The sequence below is a fragment of the Colletotrichum abscissum genome, assembly GCF_030869225.1.
Source record: "Colletotrichum abscissum strain IMI 504890 chromosome Unknown Scaffold_2.1, whole genome shotgun sequence".
Classification (NCBI taxonomy): domain Eukaryota; kingdom Fungi; phylum Ascomycota; class Sordariomycetes; order Glomerellales; family Glomerellaceae; genus Colletotrichum; species Colletotrichum abscissum.
This window is the reverse complement of record NW_026850098.1, coordinates 28,896-48,008: the sequence shown is the minus strand read 5'-3', so window position 1 is coordinate 48,008 and position 19,113 is coordinate 28,896. Positions and strand designations below refer to the sequence as shown.

At 53.0% G+C, this 19,113-nt stretch overlaps 5 protein-coding genes across 5 annotated transcripts; 3 read left to right on the top strand and 2 right to left on the bottom strand.

Annotated features, from left to right (window-relative positions):
* Window positions 1-6,679: 6,679 nt before the first annotated feature.
* Window positions 6,680-8,444, top strand: CABS01_00707 (major facilitator superfamily transporter; the record flags this gene model as incomplete). The annotated part of the gene is made up of 4 exons (XM_060534088.1): window positions 6,680-7,048; window positions 7,116-7,362; window positions 7,417-8,348; window positions 8,409-8,444. Coding segments are annotated over 4 exons (1,584 nt in total), but the record flags the coding sequence as incomplete, so codon positions are not given.
* A 3,355-nt stretch (window positions 8,445-11,799) lies between these two features.
* CABS01_00706 (uncharacterized protein) lies at window positions 11,800-13,821 on the top strand (the record flags this gene model as incomplete). Its single annotated transcript, XM_060534087.1, has 4 exons — window positions 11,800-12,234; window positions 12,378-12,455; window positions 12,528-13,373; window positions 13,429-13,821. Coding segments are annotated over 4 exons (1,752 nt in total), but the record flags the coding sequence as incomplete, so codon positions are not given.
* Window positions 13,822-14,424: 603 nt separating this feature from the next.
* Window positions 14,425-14,847, top strand: CABS01_00705 (uncharacterized protein; the record flags this gene model as incomplete). Its single annotated transcript, XM_060534086.1, has 2 exons — window positions 14,425-14,692; window positions 14,786-14,847. 2 exons carry the CDS (start codon window positions 14,425-14,427, stop codon window positions 14,845-14,847), a joined length of 330 nt encoding a protein of 109 aa, XP_060401164.1.
* Window positions 14,848-15,103: 256 nt separating this feature from the next.
* CABS01_00704 (uncharacterized protein) lies at window positions 15,104-16,849 on the bottom strand (the record flags this gene model as incomplete). Its single annotated transcript, XM_060534085.1, has 1 exon — window positions 15,104-16,849. The coding sequence occupies one exon, from the start codon at window positions 16,847-16,849 to the stop codon at window positions 15,104-15,106; it is 1,746 nt and encodes a 581-aa protein (XP_060401163.1).
* Window positions 16,850-17,437: 588 nt separating this feature from the next.
* Window positions 17,438-18,895, bottom strand: CABS01_00703 (amidohydrolase; the record flags this gene model as incomplete). The annotated part of the gene is made up of 1 exon (XM_060534084.1): window positions 17,438-18,895. One exon carries the CDS (start codon window positions 18,893-18,895, stop codon window positions 17,438-17,440), a length of 1,458 nt encoding a protein of 485 aa, XP_060401162.1.
* Window positions 18,896-19,113: the final 218 nt, after the last annotated feature.

The window sequence follows — 19,113 nt, the reverse complement described above, 5'->3', positions numbered from 1 at the left end:
CCTAAGATTCTTGCCCAGCACTTGGCAGGACTCTCGGACATGGTGAAATATCTACGGACGCTGTTACTGAAGCGGTGAAGATGATACACATGGTTGCCAAGATCGTAGCTTAATAGTCTACCTGCCTCTTGATCCCTTGTAGGATATTTCAATGACGATCCCGAGCCCTCTCGAAGTTATGGATCCCGTGGTTGAGAAGTAGTCCCGAAACTTGCACACCGCGACATCAATTGGTTCTCACGATGGCCCCCGTTACCCCATTTTTTCATTGCTCCCGGAAATTTCAAAAGAGATACGCACGCGAGTAAAGATCTCTTTCTTCCTCGGCGAATCTATGTCTATTGTCTCTGCCGTATCCGTATGCAAGTATGTGTTCTCTAAGCAGACGAATCGGGAGAGTCTCGCATTTTGTTGCATATTCCAATGTCTACCATGGCAGCCATGGTTTCAGCTGTCTCATCTGATGTGTAGTTTCTCGACTAGCAGTAGCTATTTTCATTGAAAGGCTCAAGATACTGTCGACGAGGTGCGCATCTGACTCTTGGCCTCCTCTAAAGCTGCTTGCCATTAGGACAGAGTCTTCAGCCTTGAAAACGTTTCCTATGTGTCCACGCTTGATGGGGAAGGAGAACAGCCTTGGTTTTAGTTGCTTTGGAGGTTCATGTGCACGAATGATCTACCGTTTATGGTATGATGCTACATTTAAACGCTTTCTGGACGGCCAAGTAGTGACTATTCGCAGCAAAATGGAAACCTTTCTCTGGCTGTCCGATGCATCTCGAGATAAGGTCATAGAAAAGATGGCGAGGACGAAGCGAGAGCTACTTGTGAGCATCTACTTTAACATATTCCGGGCTTACTCCAGAGAGTGCATGTACATAGTAGGCACATGTTGATCGCCAAAGCCTGCGTAGATACCTAGGTAAGTGACCTATCAGGATTGAATCGAAGACGTCTCTAAGGAGGCTACAATTTTACGAAACGTCTGAAAAAGCAAGATATGAAGCCATCACCTCTAGCCCAAGAGATTCTGAACATCATATGCTTTGTCAGTTTTGCCACCCATACTTTACACTTCCATAGTACTCATTTTATGTTTCTATGATGGTTACGAGAGCCTCTGACCTAAAGGACGTTCAAGACCAATAGCATCATTTCTGCTGGCATTTACGTTCGTCAATGTAGCCCTTTCAAACGAAATACCACGAACTCTACATATTCAAGGCCCATGAAGTGGCTGCTGTGTCTTACATGGCCGTTTACCCTACTGACGTTTCGTTGGATTCTTTGAAAAGCACCCTGACTTGGATACATGTAAACGTGTACTACGGCTCAAGAACTGTTGAACACTGGAGGCATTGGCACTTGACGTGATCTCTGGAGGCGCTCGCGGCAAGGGTCAAAGAGGGTCTGTTGGCTGAATGACCCCTTACATCGAAAGTAGTTGAGGATTGAAATTGAATTCAATAACCTGGCCTCTTGTCTCCAAGCAGTTGTCAGATCAATCCAAGGATTGTACGCCACGTCCGTCAGCCGCAACGATCATTAGGACTCCCAATAGCGAGCCAGAATAGTCGAGCTTCAGGATTCAGCATGGATTGCAGGGAGCTGTTGAGCCGCCGCTCGTTGTGTACTGGTTTCGGATATTGCGACTCCGTGTTGTTTGACCCAGGTATCTAGAATGGTTTAGATGGTCTCAATCTCATTGGAGAAAGTATGGTACTTTCTGCTTCAGTAGGCCCGTCGCAATGTGGTCGCTGGTGTGTTTCTGATCTCTTTGCAAGTCTCAGTTTCTTTGTCAATTTCAGTCGGTTGCAGTGGATCATATCGAGGGAAACCGGCCTTGATAACTGGCTCTAGAATCCCTCATGTCATCCTTCGGTATGTGATGGTCTCGTCTTGTGAACGTAACCTCGAGAATTTTGACTCGTGGATTTTAATGAAGAGCAGGAGATCGAATCCGAGAACGACAATGACGGAAACCTCGATATAGGGTAAACTGATCTGATCGAACGAGTACTAGGCTCTGCGAGAATTGTTTGTTATTACATGTTCACAAGAGGCTTTGGGGCTTGGAGTAGACTGCAGTTGGACGATGACGGTGTAGCTGAACGGCGTCTTATACTATTTCGACAAAGATGACGATAACAGGATGGTTTATGCAAAGTAGGTGGGCATGAGGGAGCATGTTGAAGAAATGACTTGAGATATACGGGACGATGCCGGACTATTGCACTGACTTAGGTATGGTGAGCAAAAGCCCCGGAGGGTTCGAGATTTCCGAGATTTTCGAGTAGGGCTTCGTGTTCTTCGCTCGGAGGACATTGCTGATTCTCACCTTTTGTCCTGCCTACAATGATACGAATGCTTGGTTTCATCGGAACAGAGTAAAGGGGTTCGTCTGAAGTACGAAGTCGGTTTTCTCCAGTCTATGGTGTGGTCTCGGGTTTGAAGATGGACATCGATTAGTTCTGCCTGTAAATATGTACTGACATTCTCCTTCTAGTACCAAAAGGCATATGATATATTCAAAGACTCGAAGTGATGAGCCTGATTACTTACAGCTTGTTTGTTTGTGGGATTCGACACTCGATGTCTGTTATCCTGGTACCAGAACTATCGTGTGTAGGATAGATCATGACCAGATCTCTGACTGTTGAAGAACTGGGGCAGATTTGTTGTGTCTACGTTGCCGCATATACTGCAATTGTACGAGTGGAAGCGTCAAAGTAGTAACATAATGTAGTGGTGAGTTGTGAGAGCCACTGGCAGAAGCGCAGACGAAAGTGTCAACAACTACGCGAGAACAGCTACTTCGGAAGAACCTAGAGGACTATGCTCTCCTTCTCTGTGAGATGCAAGAGATCGTATCAGAGGCATAGTGATGACCATCCGGCGTCCCTGGGAACCCTCAAGTTTACACAAGTCTTGGAAGGCCGAGACAACCGAGGAAGTTCGGCCACTCTACAGCCTCTGGTTCGTCGGTTTCTCACCGCAAGGTACGTAACTTTACGGTGATGATCCTTCCTCGGTCTCAAGCAGTGTTATGGTCGTCTGCTATTTCAATGAATGCAGCCTTGCGGCGCAGACATGCAGCCCTATTCTTCAGGCCACCCGTAAACTCCCTGTTCCTCATCCAAGGACCAAGCAAAAGCACGTAGGCCTGACCAACAAGGTATCACCAGGATCTGGGTGACTTGTTGGATGTGTGGGATCATGATGGAGGCTGGGCGACTTTGCACGTTTTGGGCTTGGTTTGCGAATCTGCCGCAATTCCCATCGAGATGGAGGGGCGACCAAGGGGGATAGTGGGCAGCAAAAGGACAGGAGGCGATTGAACATGGGCTACAACCAGGCAGACCAGACAGACTTCCAAGAACCGACGGCGTGGCACGGCGGGCGAAGATGCAGGTAGGTTCAACCCAACTATCGGGAATTTGTGTCGTTGAAATTAGCTTCAGTTCTCGTTCAATCGGACACAGGAGAGGTGATCGTCGCCCAATGGCACGCCGTAGAAGGGTCGAGGATGCCGAGGTTCGATCCGAGGGAGGGGGTTGGAAGGATGGCTTGTCAGGTCTAGACTGGGAAGTTTGATGTCCTACCTTAGTCTGAGCCTCTGAGGGGAAATCTATAATGGTTGTCCGCCGTCCGGGCGGTTGCTCGTGGAGGGTGTGGTGGGGTGTATGCATCCTAAGATCCTCAATAGGTAGGAGTCGGGAACCTAGACTCGGGGAGAAAGTGTGCATGATCTGTGGAGGGATGTACACTATCTGCGGCGACGCCAATGCTGCTTGGCTCGTTCTATTTCTTGTTGTTTGGTAGCACGGCGAGGCATGCAGGGCGAAATTGAAGAGGGTGGCATCGAATCACCTGGTCCTCAAGGGTCCATGCTCGCACCAGCTCGCCCCAACGCCAACGCAAGGGAGACTGAAGACGATGTCTGAACCGCGGTCACGGTAGTGGAATCTTTACACGTTCACACGTTGTTGGGATGATGTGCGCTAGGACGCTTGAGACAACAGTCACAGACTCACAGACACGAAGACCGCCATGTCGGGAACAGGGGTGGAACAGCCACGGAGAAGGGGAGGAGGCGAGTTAACGACAGCTCATCTCCCTGCTAATCTGATTGGGAATGCCTCTTCGATGCTTTCGACGACTGTTGACGACGGACAAGACGGCAACATGGCTATAAACGTCCGGATAGGACAGGTTGTGGGTGGCACGCGGCTTTTGCCAAGATCGATGGAGGCATCTTGGCGTCCGGTGGCAGACGGCGTCTCTCGATCACCTAGGAAGTTTGGCGTCCTTTGGCTCGGGTTCGACGGACTGCGTCTAATGAGGTCTCGAAGCCCTCGAAGCCTCCTTGAGTCCTCAGGTGGACTGGGACGGCGGACTTGTGGTACGGAGTACGCGACTCACACGGAGCGCGGCAATTGAATTTTGCTTCATTTCGTGAAGGTTCGTGGGCAGCACACTCGATTCAGTCACCGGCGCCAATAAACGAATTTCAGTTTTTCGCAAGCGCGTGCGTAAGGTAGGTACCCATGGTTCGTCCGCCGTTCGAAGTTCGAGGGTCAACAAACCCCCTCGTTCGTCGTCTCATTCTTTCGGTGTCTTATTCTTGCCGTCATTCCAGCGCAGGTTTTCGGGACGAGTCACCCGGGAGATGGGTACAACTTTTCAGTCAAGAAAATGACAGATGCCACGGCCACGGATATCCCCCATGTCTGCTGCGTCTGGAGGTGACATAGCATGAGATGGAGCACGCTCCACAGGGTTATGTCACTCTTTCTGCGAGATACCCTGAGCAGTGTGTCATCAAGCCTGAAGAAGAAGCATATCACTTCCTGTCGGTGTCCTTACACCCTGGCTCGTATCTCCATTCCCCATGTACGCCTCCGTATGTCCCGTCGATCTTCTTTGCTTCTTCCCCCTCACCCTTTCTATCTCTCTCCGTCTCTCTCTCACTATTCTACCTTACCGACGGGGCCGCGTAGCATCACAAAAAGACCCGAAGAGGGGCAGAGACATTGGAATAGCATCCATACTTCGTCCCTATTGCCAGAAGAGTGGACTGCCAGATTTCCCAACCCCAACCCCATCTCCATGCCGCGCTGCGCCTAGTACATTCTCGGGTCTCATCGCGTGGGCTTGCATGCCTTAGTCTCAGCTTCGCGTCTAGAACCGAATTGGGCAATCCGCCGGCAGACGATCCAATCGCATACCCGCCAAGTCGCTCCGGCGCACAGTACCGAGTCGACCGGCCGAACCATGATCACTTCTGACCTTTTTATTCATCGTGTCTTTCTATCTTATGAGTGGACATTTCAAAGAGTGAATGACCGACACACGTCCCCTCCTGGGGTCTCTCATAGCCCATCAACCCATGTCCGATGGATGAATGATGGGCCATGGGCCCCCTTTCCCCGGCTTTCTTCCCACTAGGCTCGGCGGACTTCTCCTCACCACCCACACGGGACGTGGAGGCTCCAGCTTTCCTCCACACGCACATCGTGCGTTTACCCCGCAGCCAAAGGCCGGGACGAACCCACTTTGAACCTTTGGTACCCCGGATTTGAGCTGTTGTGGCTAGCCGCACGCTGTGCCGCTGTATTTTTGGTGAGCATAGTTGAGTCAAGTGAGTGGATTTGAGCGAGAGAGGTGAGTGTGAGTGAGAGCGGGATTGAGATTAAGAGTGAGAGGGATCTGGGGTGTTGAGACTCACTCTCAATATCAGCTGTAGACATGGGAAATTACCGAACAATCAGTATCTCTATTTCTGCAACTCTGCAATTCAGCAGACTATTCGGGTATGCGTGTCTCTATTACCTGCCGTTTCAATACCAATCTACATGCCATCACCGTCTTTGGCTGGACCCGTCTCCCAGTGTCTGAATGTCTTGTCTCTGACGGCTAGAGGGAAAACCGATGCCGCATACCACACCCTTTCCGTGGCTCTTGGTTCCAACTTCTCATCCTAATGCGGCACTGCGGCCACGCCCTAGCCCTTCAGTCTTGGCTTCCTTCGAACGAGTCGACAACTCGACAGGCTTCTTCCTAGGCTTGCTTGCCGCCACCCTCGGTATCTTCTTGTCTTGTTTTGAGTTTGATTGGCTCCCCCGCAGCAAGAGGACAGCAGCATCGGGGGTGGTCCCCCCATCCCAGGGCGGGGGAGATATGGGGACGTGTGTCTGCTAAGGCTCATTTCGTCTGTGTTTTTTTCTGGGGAACATGGGGAAAATGAACGCCGGTGGTTTGGATGGCTTCAAGGCCTTGTCTGGTCTTGGATTCTTGGGTCTTTGGATCCACCGTCCTGGGTGCTTTCGTGTATGTCTTGTCTTACGGACCAGGGGGGCGGGGGTGGGTGAAAAGAAGGGGGTTGTAGTCGTCGTCGACTTGCTGTCTTTTCGCGGGGAACTGGGGCTGGACCCGAACGGATACAAAAAGGCTGTGTGCGCATCGTTATCGAATCGTCGTGTCATCCGATGCTACACTCAGGATCTTTGTGTTTCTTGAGTAGATAACCTCCAGAGTTCCCCCCTCTTGACTTTGGGTTGTTTGTTCCACATCCTTATTCGAACGGCATTCCTCAGTCCTGCGTCGGCGTTGATTAGAAGGCCCAGACCTCTTTCTCGATTGACCCCCTCCCTTGGTCAAACTCAATAAGTGACGCACAATCTGCAGCTTCTGTGCGCCGTCGACACCAGTCCCTCGTCTTTCACTTCTTCGACGACTCATTCACAGCGAGCTTCGATCAACGACACAACCGCCCAACATGGATCGTCCCGTCTCAGACCCCGAGAAGGCAGGCTTCGAGCACAGTGACCACATCAGAACCAGCTCCATCAACGACTCCCATGATCTCGACATTGACCATGGCTTCACTGCTGAGGAGCAGCGCAAGATCATTCGCCGAGTCGACCGAAGACTCGTCGTCACTGTCGGTGCCATGTACTGCGTGTCATTGATGGATCGTACCAACTTGTCTGCGGCCGCCATTGCAGGCATGACCAAGGAATTGGGTCTCTATCTCGACAACCGATACGTGAGTTGAACTCGATGGCTGTGTGTATGGTCGATGAGGGTGGACAGCTGACCATTGACTTCAACAGAGCATTGCTTCCCTCCTCTTCTTCATTCCGTACATTATCTTCCAGCCGCCCTCGACCATCATTGTTCGCAAGATTGGACCTCGTCTTCACCTTGGTGGACTTACCCTCTTGTGGGGTGCTGTGATGATCGGTATGGGTTTCTCAGCAAAGTACACACACTTGTATGCATGCAGAATTCTCCTGGGTGTTCTCGAGGCCGGATTCTTCCCCAGTTGTGTCTACCTTCTCAGCACATGGTACACCAGATGTAAGTTGGCACCGCTGATGCTGCCTCCACGACCAGACTTCTGACCATGAACAGATGAGGTCGGAAAGCGATACTCCGTCTTCTACCTTCTCGGCTGCGTCGCTTCCGCCTTCTCCGGTATTCTCGCTTTCGGTCTGATGCAGCTCAACGGCCAACAGGGCCTGACTGGATGGCGCTGGATCTTTATCATCGAAGGTGCTCTCACCTGCGTGCTCGGCCTCGCAGGCTACTGGCTCCTCGTCGACTTCCCCGACTCCAAGAAGCGCAAGGACTGGAACTTCCTCGGCGAGCGTGAGCGCGCCTGGATCGTCGCGCGCGTGAACCGTGATCGCGGTGACGCCCACATTCCCGCCTTCAACCTCAAGAGATTCCTCGGTGCCGGCGCCGACTGGAGAATCTGGGCCTACGCCATGATCTTCTTCAACACCACCACCGTCTCGTACGCGCTTGCATACTTCTTGCCCATCATTCTGCAGGTCAACATGGGCTTCGACGTTGGTGCCGCGCAGTGCCTCGTCGCGCCGCCTTATGCCTTTGCCGGTATCGTCATGTTCGCGACCGCGTGGTTGGGTGATAGAATGAAGTTCCGTGGTCCCGTTATTCTCATCAACATGCTCTTCTGCATCGTTGGTCTTCCCATCATGGGTTTCCACTCCAGCGCGGCGGTGCGCTACTTTGGCGTCTTCCTGACCACGGCCGGTGCCAACTCCAACGTCCCTGCTGTGATGGCGTACCAGGCAAACAACATCCGTGGCCAGTGGAAGCGAGCTTTCTGCAGTGCGACGCTTGTCTCGTTCGGTGGTATCGGAGGTATTGCCGGTAGCTTGCTCTTCCGTGAGCAGGACAAGCCTCACTACCGCCCGGGCATGTACGCCTGCATTGCGTGCAGCTTGTTGACGTGCATTTTGGTCAGCTTGTTGACTGTTGACGCCTACTTCAAGAACAAGAAGGCCGACAGGGGCGAGAAGGAGCTTGAGGCTGATGATGTAAGTGTTTCCCACAAGACTCTTCTTGGATTAGGACCGATTGCTAACCAGAATGTGCAGGAGGGTGCTCAGCCTGGTTTCCGCTATACCTACTAAGGGATATTCTGTGGGTGGATCAGCGTGCTTTATGATTAATGAAAGAGATTATGACAATCTCCAGCGGGATTTGGTGGGATTCAAGGGACAAGGTGCTCAGCGTCATGAGAATATACTATCCGTGTAGCAAGGCTTGTGCCAGTGAATAATACCGAGCGAGAGCTCTTGAATGAAATTTGGGTGCGAACAGTTGCGACCTCCCATGGTGTTTAAGTAAGTCAGTGATATTGCGCCATCCTGTGAGGAATAGTAATCGTTCCGTGATCGACGCAAGTGCCGAGGCATGCCACGGCAGACAGACGAGAGGTGCGTTATTGGTGGCTGCGGGATTCGTGAGGAAACGTGGGAGACGGCGGCGCCAGGCGCCGTGAGCGATGCGTGGTTGGCCGGCGAGGGCTCCGGTGGCTCGGGCTACGCCGTCTAAGTCTCGGCGCCGGCGTCGTGCATTGGACCTTTGGCATGTGTGTAAGCCCTACGGCTCCAAGGATTAGTCTTCCTGTCATCATGTGGCTGGGTAGAAGCATTTACATGGTTCTGCCTGCACATGTTAAGCTTCAATGATGGGGCCGGCACCGGCAACTTCCCTTGAGTGACACGTTGCTTCAAGGGAAAGATGGTTGGGATATGGACTCGAAAAGCGGCCTCAAGCCTTGAGAACATGTATGCTTCATTCATATCGACATATTCTGGGAGAGCAAATGGGCAATTCCAAGTGTCAATTGCCTCACTAGATCATATCTTCCGCCAAAGACTGAAGAGTTCAGTGGGAATGAGCTGTTATTGGGCACCAGTGAGGGTTTCCGTACTCCTGTCGAAGACCTGACGGCAGTAATTTCTGGCTATGAATGTATTCCTCCTAGGCTCGCGATCTTAACGGCAACAACGCAATCATTGAGGATAGGGCTTTGACTGGTGAGAAAATCCATGCCTCCAATGGAGGGTGAACAAATCTTGCACCACATCGCCTCTGCCAGCTGCTGTTCAATATCGAGGATGCTCACACAGAGCGAATGGTCAAGCCGTCTCTCCTTGACCAAGATCAGTTGAAAGTTTGACTGCGAACAAGAGACAAAAGTGCTGACGCGGTAGCGAACATTACCAAATCTTCTTGCAATGCGGACTGACATCGAAATGAAGACTGAGAAAATGAGGATCATCGGGTTTGAGCTTGCACACATACTCATACCTCTGATAAATCTTGGAGGGGCATCCAGAGGCCAGAGTTGAGACGGCATTAATGGCACGGCTAGCTAGCCTTTTGACGGCCGTGTCAAGATGTTCCTGAGAAGGGTTCGTGCCATTTCAATCCCATTTAGTCGGCGTACTCGCACACGATAAGCCCACGCGAACCGCTCGAACCCCTTTTCTGTCCTAGACCAGGGACAACAGACGATGGGCCTTGTAAACAGCTGCTGTAAGTGTGAAGTCATTGGGGTAGGTAGCACGGTAGTACGTGATGAATTTACTGATTGAGTGAGTGAAAATGATGATGGCTTCACATCGATACGTCATGTCATAGTCAGTTGTGCATACCACTTGTATAAGCCTACGTGTGTTGTACAAACGCATGCCAGGATACATGTTAATCCGACTTTCAGAGGCCTCACACTCGCGAATCTATGAGGCGACATGTGGGCGGATTCATAGTCGCAGGCTGCAGCCAGAAAAGTAGCTCCTAGCCAAGCGCAAACTTGACATCGGCTCAAGCATTGGCAAGCGGTAAAAGAAATGGACAGCTTGGCTTGCTCGGGCCAAGATGCAAATTGTGTGGGGGATGAACAGGACTGGATTTGGAAGGGAGAGACTTTAGGGGCATTTTTTGCAGAATGTTAGCTCTTGAGCGTGGTATGGCTGAGCTTGCTAGGCGGGCCGGGTTCAAAATGATAGCTTGGCAGGGGGAGTAGAGGACATTTGGCATTGGGGCAGTGCTCTTGGGAGGTCTTCTGCCAAATTGCAACTCTGTCCTCTAGTTGTGTTGGTTATCTTGAGTCTTGATCGCGAGTCTTGAGACGTTTCTGACTACAGCATCGTGACAGGTGCATTGGCGACTGAGTAAGTCATTGACTAAGATGAGGGAGTACGCAGTACCTATGAGGTGTGAGGTGTGAGGTGTGAGGTGTGAGGTGTGAGGTGTGAGGATGAGTATGAGTGTGAGTGTGAGTGGCAGAGTGCAGTGCGGGTGATTGTGCTGACTGATGCCCGTCGTGCCGTTGCGGGCGGACCGGCGAACCTGGAACGGAAAGTCGGCGACGGGGAACAACAAAATGGGCGAACAACTTTTTTCGACTGGGCATTCCTTAGAGGGTCCACTAGAGAGAGGGGGTGGATGCCTGTCTTGGCCAATGGAAATGCGCTCAATGCTGTTATGCCACGATGGGAAAGTGCGATACGTACCTGGCTGACGAATGGGAAGGACCTGGATGGGATGTGGAACGTGCAGGGCAGGAGGGAGCAGCTGCCACCTGCACTCCCGGGTCCCGTCTGCAGATTCCCAGAGTCGTAGAGAAGGAGCCGACAAGTCACAAGCACTGCAACAGCAATAGAAGGCAGGTGTGAGGCAGTCAGCAACTGCTCGAACAGACAACAATAAAACCAAGGTACAACGCGATACAGTTCAATATGAATAGATACTTTGCATCATCCCCCGCGTAATCTGCCCAGGCCTGGTCAATGTTGTCCCTCCCACTTCCATCACAACGGGCGGGCAGTTTGGGTAACGGATTCCCCGGAGAAGTACACCCCAGCCAAATATGTGCGTAACGATACCTTCTAGAGGTCGACCCCACTTGCAATATGGGCGTTACCGAAGCCTCCGGCTCGCTTCCATGTATTTGTACGAAATACGTATGCGTACCTTACCTACGGAGTACTGTGGAGGTATGTACGGATAGGTAGGCCGTCCAGGTCGGGTTTCTCAGTGTCCGGTGCATCAGCGAAGCCACAATCTAATGGACACGACGACCGGGTCTTTTCCAATTTGGCGCTTCTCTCTCCTTTTCATTCATGCCCAACCCAGCCGTGAGCCTCATTCTTCTTTCGCCATTCTCTCTTTTGCATCCTACATATCTCTATTTACACGACATATCGCCCCCAAAATCCTCTCCGTCCGACAAAAAACCACCATAGGAGAGGAGGACTGCCTGCACCCAAGGGTCCCGTCGCCGTCCCATGATAGCTTCTCCCTCCCTCCACTCCCACACCAACCTTACCTTGTCCTCACCCACGGTAACGACCGACCTTTCAAGCCTTGGCCTGACCGACCGACCGACCGATCGAAACCCTCAGACCCCTTCCCGCGACCGTCCCCACGCGCCTCATTGCACCAATACCGCTACGCTACAACCTCCCCTGTAGACATTCGCTTGCTCTACAGCGTACCTTGCCGCCCACCCGTCTCGTCTCGTCCGGTCCCTATTGTTGCTTACCTTACCTTACCTCACCATCCTCGACGCTTCGTCCGAACCTCGCCAATTGCATTGCGACATCCTCAAGCCCGCCCCGCTCCAAACACTTCAGCCAGGCTCAAGTCTGTGACACGTCTGGCTCCAGCGCGCCCCGACAAGCCCAGCACACCAAGGCCCAGCAGCACAGGGGACGCTTCTGCTATTTCGAAACGCCCGTCATGGCGCGACTTGACTCTTTTACGGCCTCGTTGCCGCTCAAGTCTTTCTCCTCCTTCAAGACACTCGCTGCTGCTGCATACATCCTCACATCGCTTCCCATGGCTCTCGGTCACGAACACGGCGTCAGCCACATCCAAGAGGGCGAGACCGTCTCGCAAGAACCCATCGTAAGCGACCATCACCACTTCACCGAACCCAGAGACTGCACGCACGCAGACTGCCTTCGAGAAAAACTGCCCGACCTCATGAAACACCTCCGAGAAACACGAGAAACAAAAAGGCCAGGAATGCTAACTGACGATAATTGCAGGACACAATACTATGGATTCATATCTTCATCATGATGCTGGCCTTCGGGGTCATCTTCCCCGTCGGCATGGTCTTGGGCGTAAGTGGCGATCCTACCCGGTCTACAAGTTTCTGAACTTCCCAAGAGTTGCTAACGATTGCCTCTCTTTAGATGACCAAGAACCGCTGGCATGTTCCGACTCAAGTCCTCGGCTCCGCCCTCGCCATTGTCGGATATTTCCTCGGCCACATGCATGGCGGAAGACAGTTCGTTGCCCATAACGTCCATGCCTCCTTCGCCAACTGGCTCATGATTATCATGGCCTCCCAGGTCGGCTTGGGCATTTACCTCAGGCTGCATCTCGAGAAGGGCATCAACGGTCGTATCCGCCGCTTTATCAAGCCCGCCCACAGCATCTTGGGCAAGGCCTCGCCAGTCTTGGCTTGGACACAATTCTTGTTTGGCGGCATTACCTCGCTGGGTTTCTGCCAGGGCGACCATCTCGGCCAGTGTTTGGCGCATTTCATCATGGGTAGCGCCTTCATTGCTTACGGAATCATCTTGACCCTGCTTCTCCTCGTTGGACAGCTGTGGGTGCGACGCAGTGGCCGATCCCAGGAATTTTTTGACAGCATTGTTATTGCGGCATGGGGCTGCGTGAACACCTTCACCGAGCATCGATGGGGCACGGAGTGGGTCAGGAACGACTGGCAACATACAACCATGGGTATTATCTGGTGGTGTGCTGGTCTTGTTGGTATCTGGCTCAGCCGGGACCGCGACGGAAACCCCAAGCGCAACTTCATTCCCGGCTTCGTCATTGGTGTCACTGGATGGGCCATGTCTGCTCATCCCCAGGACCTTCCCATCAGCGCCATGACCCACAGCATGTTTGGCAAGACCTTGATGGGTGTCGGCATTACCCGTGTTATTGAGGTTGCCTTCGTTGTCAAGGACGGCGTTGGCGTCTCTGCTGATGGACGCCAAACCAACAGCTGGCAGTTCATTCCTGTCTTCGTAAGTCATTTATCACCCAAAAGCCGTTGTTTGAGCACTATCTAATGCCTTGTAGCTTTTGTACGCCTCTGGCTTCCTCTTTATGGGTGCCACTGAGGAGCAGATGGAACTTGTCGCCAACTCGGGTCTCGACCACGTGTCGTATATCCTTATCCTCTACTCCTTCGCATTCCTTCTCTTCCTTTTCACCATGATGCTCATTCACCTGTTCGACCGTAACACCAACACCGAAGGCAAGGTCAACCTGGCGAATGGCGTGCCCCTGGCCAACGGTCGCCCCGGTGAAACCCGTCAAGTGCGTGATGCCGAGGAATTCGAGCTCGAGGGCCTTATGAGCGACGACGACGATGACGAGGCCCGCAAAGGCCTGAAGGACGAAGTTGATGACGAGGGAAGCCCTAGCAGCCCCAGCACTATTGGAAAGAACAGTGACAGAGTAGCGCGGTGATGAGTGTAAAAGAGTAGTCTACATTGGCGTTGATTGAATAGATGGGAAAGGCATATCGCATTTCAGGTTCGGCGTTTGGATCCAGGTTGCAGCACATTTCATGGGCAGGAAAGCGTCTCAATAGGACAACAATCTCGATTTGTAGTTTGACATCTTGAAATTTCATTTGCTCGGATCTATCACGATATACAGTTGTTCGAGTAGATGTGGCACATAGAAATACGGTAATATCTCAACAGCCCGTTGTGGGCATCATGTATTATGTTCTGGCTTTCTTGCCGAAAGACCGAGCGGCATACAAGTACTGCCACAGAGCCGTGTCTTACTACCCTACTCCCTCCAGGTCTGGCTTTACCTTGATGTACACCGACCTCGGTGAGGCGTGTGGGGTCGGCGAGGGGCGACCTCACCTTAGCGGGGCAGACCTGGACCCCGACCCTGCATCCCGCCCCGTGCCCCGCTTTAAAAAATCCCAGAGCGACGCTCCATCGTATTGCATCCGCTGCCCAGTTTTGACATTCCGTCTTCGACACCGTCTCTCCTCTCCCTCTCCCTACGTCGAATTGCCCAACCCTTTCGACGACACCAAAGACCACCGCCACCATGCCGTCAGTCAAGAACCCCAACGGTCCCTCCAAGAACCGCCTGGCCAACAAGGCCCTCGGCGCCAAGATTGCCCGCCGTAAGAAGTCCGAGGCGAACAAGCACAAGATTGCGAGGACGGACACCATGCGCGGCGCGAGGCCCGGTCTGATGGCCACCAGCGGTCCCAACGCGCCCATGAGCAAGAAGAAGGCCAAGAAGATGGAGAAGAAGATTGCCCATGCGATGAGGAGGAAGATGGAGGCTGAGGGAGAGGTTGTCATGCAGGGTGAGTGCTCCTCGTGCTACTATGGACAAGACTTTGGGGCGGAATGAGACGCTTGAAGTAAGTGGCGACCAAAGCTGACTTAGATTGTTACAGATGTTGAGGAGACTGCCGAGAAGCCCGAGGAGGGAGATATGGAGACGGAGACCATTGCATAGACGTTGGGTGAAGATACGGGAGCAAGGTTGAGGGATGCGAAAGCCCGGAATGGCGTTGCGGGGCACTTCACGGGCAACAGTAGGGAAGGTTTCACAAGGAGCAGTCATGGCCATGCTTCGTGAGTAAACCAGTCTACTGCATTCCTGGAAAAACCATCCAACTAACAATCTCACAAGTCTAACCAAAGTACCACCCAACAACCTAGCCCAAATACATACGAAATTTGATACCCCCCAAAATCAGCATGACCATCGTTCAAACCTGATCGCGAGAAGCCCGTTCCTGACATCCCTTACATTGACACACGACAGTCCAGGGTTCGGAAGGAGGTTGAGGAAGTGTGGAACTTGCAGGACAATCTGGCTCTGCTGACGTTCCTTGAGACCGCGAGGCCGCGAGTGGTGCCCTATGACTGGCTTCTCCGAGATCTTTCTTTGGGTAGTGTGAGCCATAATATTCAAGAAATGGTGACTTTCTGAGCCTGAGCTGTTCTCGTTCCCTGGAAGCGGGTAACTGCTCAATGTTCGCCAGCGAGTCTTGTGAGGATGAGAGGAGATCCCAGGCGTCCTTGGGGCTGTTTGCTTCTACCATGAGATAGGATTGACTAGGCAGCGGGCGGGATTCGGATGATGAGAGAAGGTTAGATGTATCACATGAGCTTCCAGACTTTGGCGTCAAGTACGGCGATCTCATGAACAAGCTTTGGTAAATGGGGGCTTGTACATGTGGCACACAAGCTTCTGTTCCCTGATATCCCAGCTGGTACGAAGGGTCCGGCACCATTGGAAACGAGAGATCTGAATCCGGGTTGAGGCATGCAAGGCTGGACTCGACATAGCCGTACTCTCCCACGAGACTCTCACTAGTCGAGCCAGCGCGCTCTTCAACAGCTTGCGTACTTGCCGCCTTGAGGTCAGTATCGGTATCAGTCTCCGTGTCTGCCTCCGTCTCTGTATCATCTTGCCAGGCTGTACCACCCCAACGTCGGAAAAGCGACTTCACCTGTCCCACAGCCTTCTCGTACATCGTCTGACCAAAGAACGGATCGTTGATGCTATCCTCAACACCTTTCTTGCGACTGCCATTCGCACCCTCGGACGTGGGCACGCGACCGATACGGTCTTGAAAGATGGCCCGGCGGAGGACGCTCGACTTGATGAGCTCCGCTGCGATTCTGCGCTCCGAGATGCGGCATTGTCGCTCGTAGTGGAGCAGGATCTGGATGGTGTCGATGCCGCGGATGAGTTCCGAAGCATCGGGGATCAGTTGGTTCTCTTCGGCCATGGCGAATCTCTCGGTATCCTGGCTGGATGGGAACGAGAGGAGGTTCTGGGCCGAGGAGCCGCTGCTTGTCGTTGAGGGCGTGCTGACGCCCGAGCCGTTAGTTTCGGTGCAGGGGATATCCAGAGATGAGTGCTTCTTTGGGAGACGATACTCGTCGCCGGCGATGAACTCCAGCCAGCGGGCGGCACTTTCTCCCTGGCGAATATCAGTTCCATCAGGTGTCACCGGTCTCTTGCCTTTGACATCATCGGGAGCCTGTTCTAGGCTTTCCAGACTCAGAAGCGGACGGCATGCGTACATCTCTGCCAACTTCTTCACCCTGAGAGAATGCAAAGGGCGATCAAGCTGTTGCGGCGTCTCGGGGCGAGCGTTAGGGGAAGACTGAGACACCGGCTTGACGATGCAATAGTCTAGAACGCCGATGACGGTTGACAAGGCATCTTCCCAGCCGTTGAGATAGCCTTGCTCAGCTGGCTTAGTAGCAGGCGACCCGCCAATTCGGAGCAACTCAATCTCTTCGTGGAAAATGTGGACGATGCTCATGAGAGATTCACGGGCGGCATTGTATCTCTCTTCGCTGCGGCAGGTTTCGGCGAGCGCTCTGAGGGTGTAGCCTGCGACTTTGACCGGGCGTTGGCCGCCGTGGCGGATGGGCACGAAGTAGCTCGCGGGATAGAGGTCGAGATTACCGAGCGTATCTTCTGGTCTCGGGGACATGCTGGATGCGGTGCTTTGTATTTCAGATGAACAATTCATTGGTGGGAGTGAGAATGATAATAATTTGGATGAGGCTGAGATGAGGAAGACGGCGCTATCATCTAGATGGAGCAATGACGAGGCCTTTTTAAATATGACTTCGGGCACCCCCTTGGAGAGATATCGAGTTGGATCGTGGCTTCAAACAGAGGCCCGGCGATAGATGGACGACGAAGCTGGAGCAGGTGATGTCTTTGTCTCGATGTCAAAGATTTTGGGATCTTCAAACATGGAAATCCGTCATTATCAGGGCCTTAGGCTCGGCTTGTAAGCTACCTGGGCTACATGCTGGAAAGGTCAAAGACCATATCACAACTCAACAACTCGGATCAAGTTGCGGAAAACCTAAAGCGTTCTTCCATGGGTTCGGACTACAACGGGCTTTAAGGAAACCGACGGTTAACACGACCAAAGAATCGCGTCTTTTCTAGGAGATTTTGATATCATCAATATACGCATTAGCACACACAACTAAAGCTTTGCCAGCTTAATGAAGAAGCAAAACAGAATGGAGATTAGAAAAAGGCCAAAGAAGGCATTATCGGGGCACTATGAACGAATGTATGTGGCCGCAGACCACTCGTCAAAGGAACTAGGATCCTCACCCCAGGGTCCAACACCGGGCCCCTTGAAGAGAGAACCTCCTTTCCAGACCCATGCGACATTCTCAATCTTTTGCAGCACCCTGACGTCTTCCAACGGGTTCTCCAACAGACCAAGAACATCTGCCTCATATCCAGCCTTGAGCTGTCCTGTCTTGGGCGCTTGTCCACCCACGCTGAGCGGCCCATTCGCGGTCGCCGCTTTGATAGCCTCCAGATTGCTCATTCCTGCCTTCACAGCCGCCTCCAACTCCATTGCCATGTTGAACCCGGGTCCCGTGTCTGTACCTAGGGCAATCGGAATACCAGCCTCGATGGCCATCTTGTATGCCGCCAAGTGATTCGTGGCACACAGCTTCACCTTCTCCCAAGCTGTAGGAGGGATCCCCTTCCCTCCGGTGCCGAGCAGCAAGTCCATGACGAGACGTGTGGCAATGTAGATGATGCCCTTCTCCTTGATGAGATCGATGCACTCGCGGTCGGCAAACGAGACATGCTCCAACGTCGTGACGCCAGCCTTGATGGCGGCCATGATGCCGGGCTTGCCATGGACATGCGCCGCGACCACGCGATTTTGTCTGTTTGCCTCTTCCACGATCGTCTCGAGTTCCGCAGGACTAAACTGCGCGTAGAGCGGATTATCGTCACGAGACATCACGCCGCCAGAGGCCATGACCTTGATGCACTTTGCCCCTCGCCGAATCTGCAATCGGACGGCGCGGCGACACTCATCAACGCCGTCCACGATCATGCTCGTTGCAGTGCCAAAGTGCCCTGCAGTGACTTGCGACACGCCCAAGTTCAACAGCACATCTCCAGCTGGGAGAGAGAAGATGTCACCGTGGCCAGCCAGCTGGCTGATACACGCGCCGGAGCTGTAGACGTTGGGTCCCACAATGGATCCATCTTCGATGGCGCGGGAGATCTCGCAGCCCATGCCAGCCACATCGCGGAGGGACGTGTATCCTCTCTGCAGAGCCAGCCAGCACATGCGCGTGAGACGGGCGCCGGATGCGGCGGGGTGCTCTGTGATAAAGACCTGGTAGGGATCGCCACTGGATCCTGCGTCGGGAGACTCTCCCCCAAAGTGAGCGTGACAGTCCCAGAGACCGGGCATCAGGTATGGGGTGGAGTAGGACTTGTGAGGAGAGTCGGTGTACTCTTTAGGGATTGCCGACTGCGGGCCGACCCAGGCGATGAGCTTTGATGATATGACGAGGGCGGCATCTTTGGTGGGTTCGCCGTCGCCGGGGATGAGAAGGGAGGTGGTGATGATGGTGAGAGTTGTTTTCTTGGAGATGCTAACGGGCAGTTCGGTGTCCGTGCCGGTGTAGATTGGCCTGAATGAGCCACCCAGAGACGCAGAGTAGATCTGGGCTGGTCGTTCGATGAGACGCCGTGTCATATTGGCTGTGTCAATTGAGTTCTATCATAAGTTTCGATTGAGCTTTAGTCAATTGGTATCTCAAGACTCAGTCGCGATATGAGATCAAACCTGGCCTTTATGAGGCGACTGGTGATGCTTCGCGGCGTAGTAGGACCATGAGTGTTCCAGCGGTCCCGAGTACCTAATTAGGAAGGTCGTCTCGTCGTCTTACTGTGCCGTCTTTGACCAATCCTCAT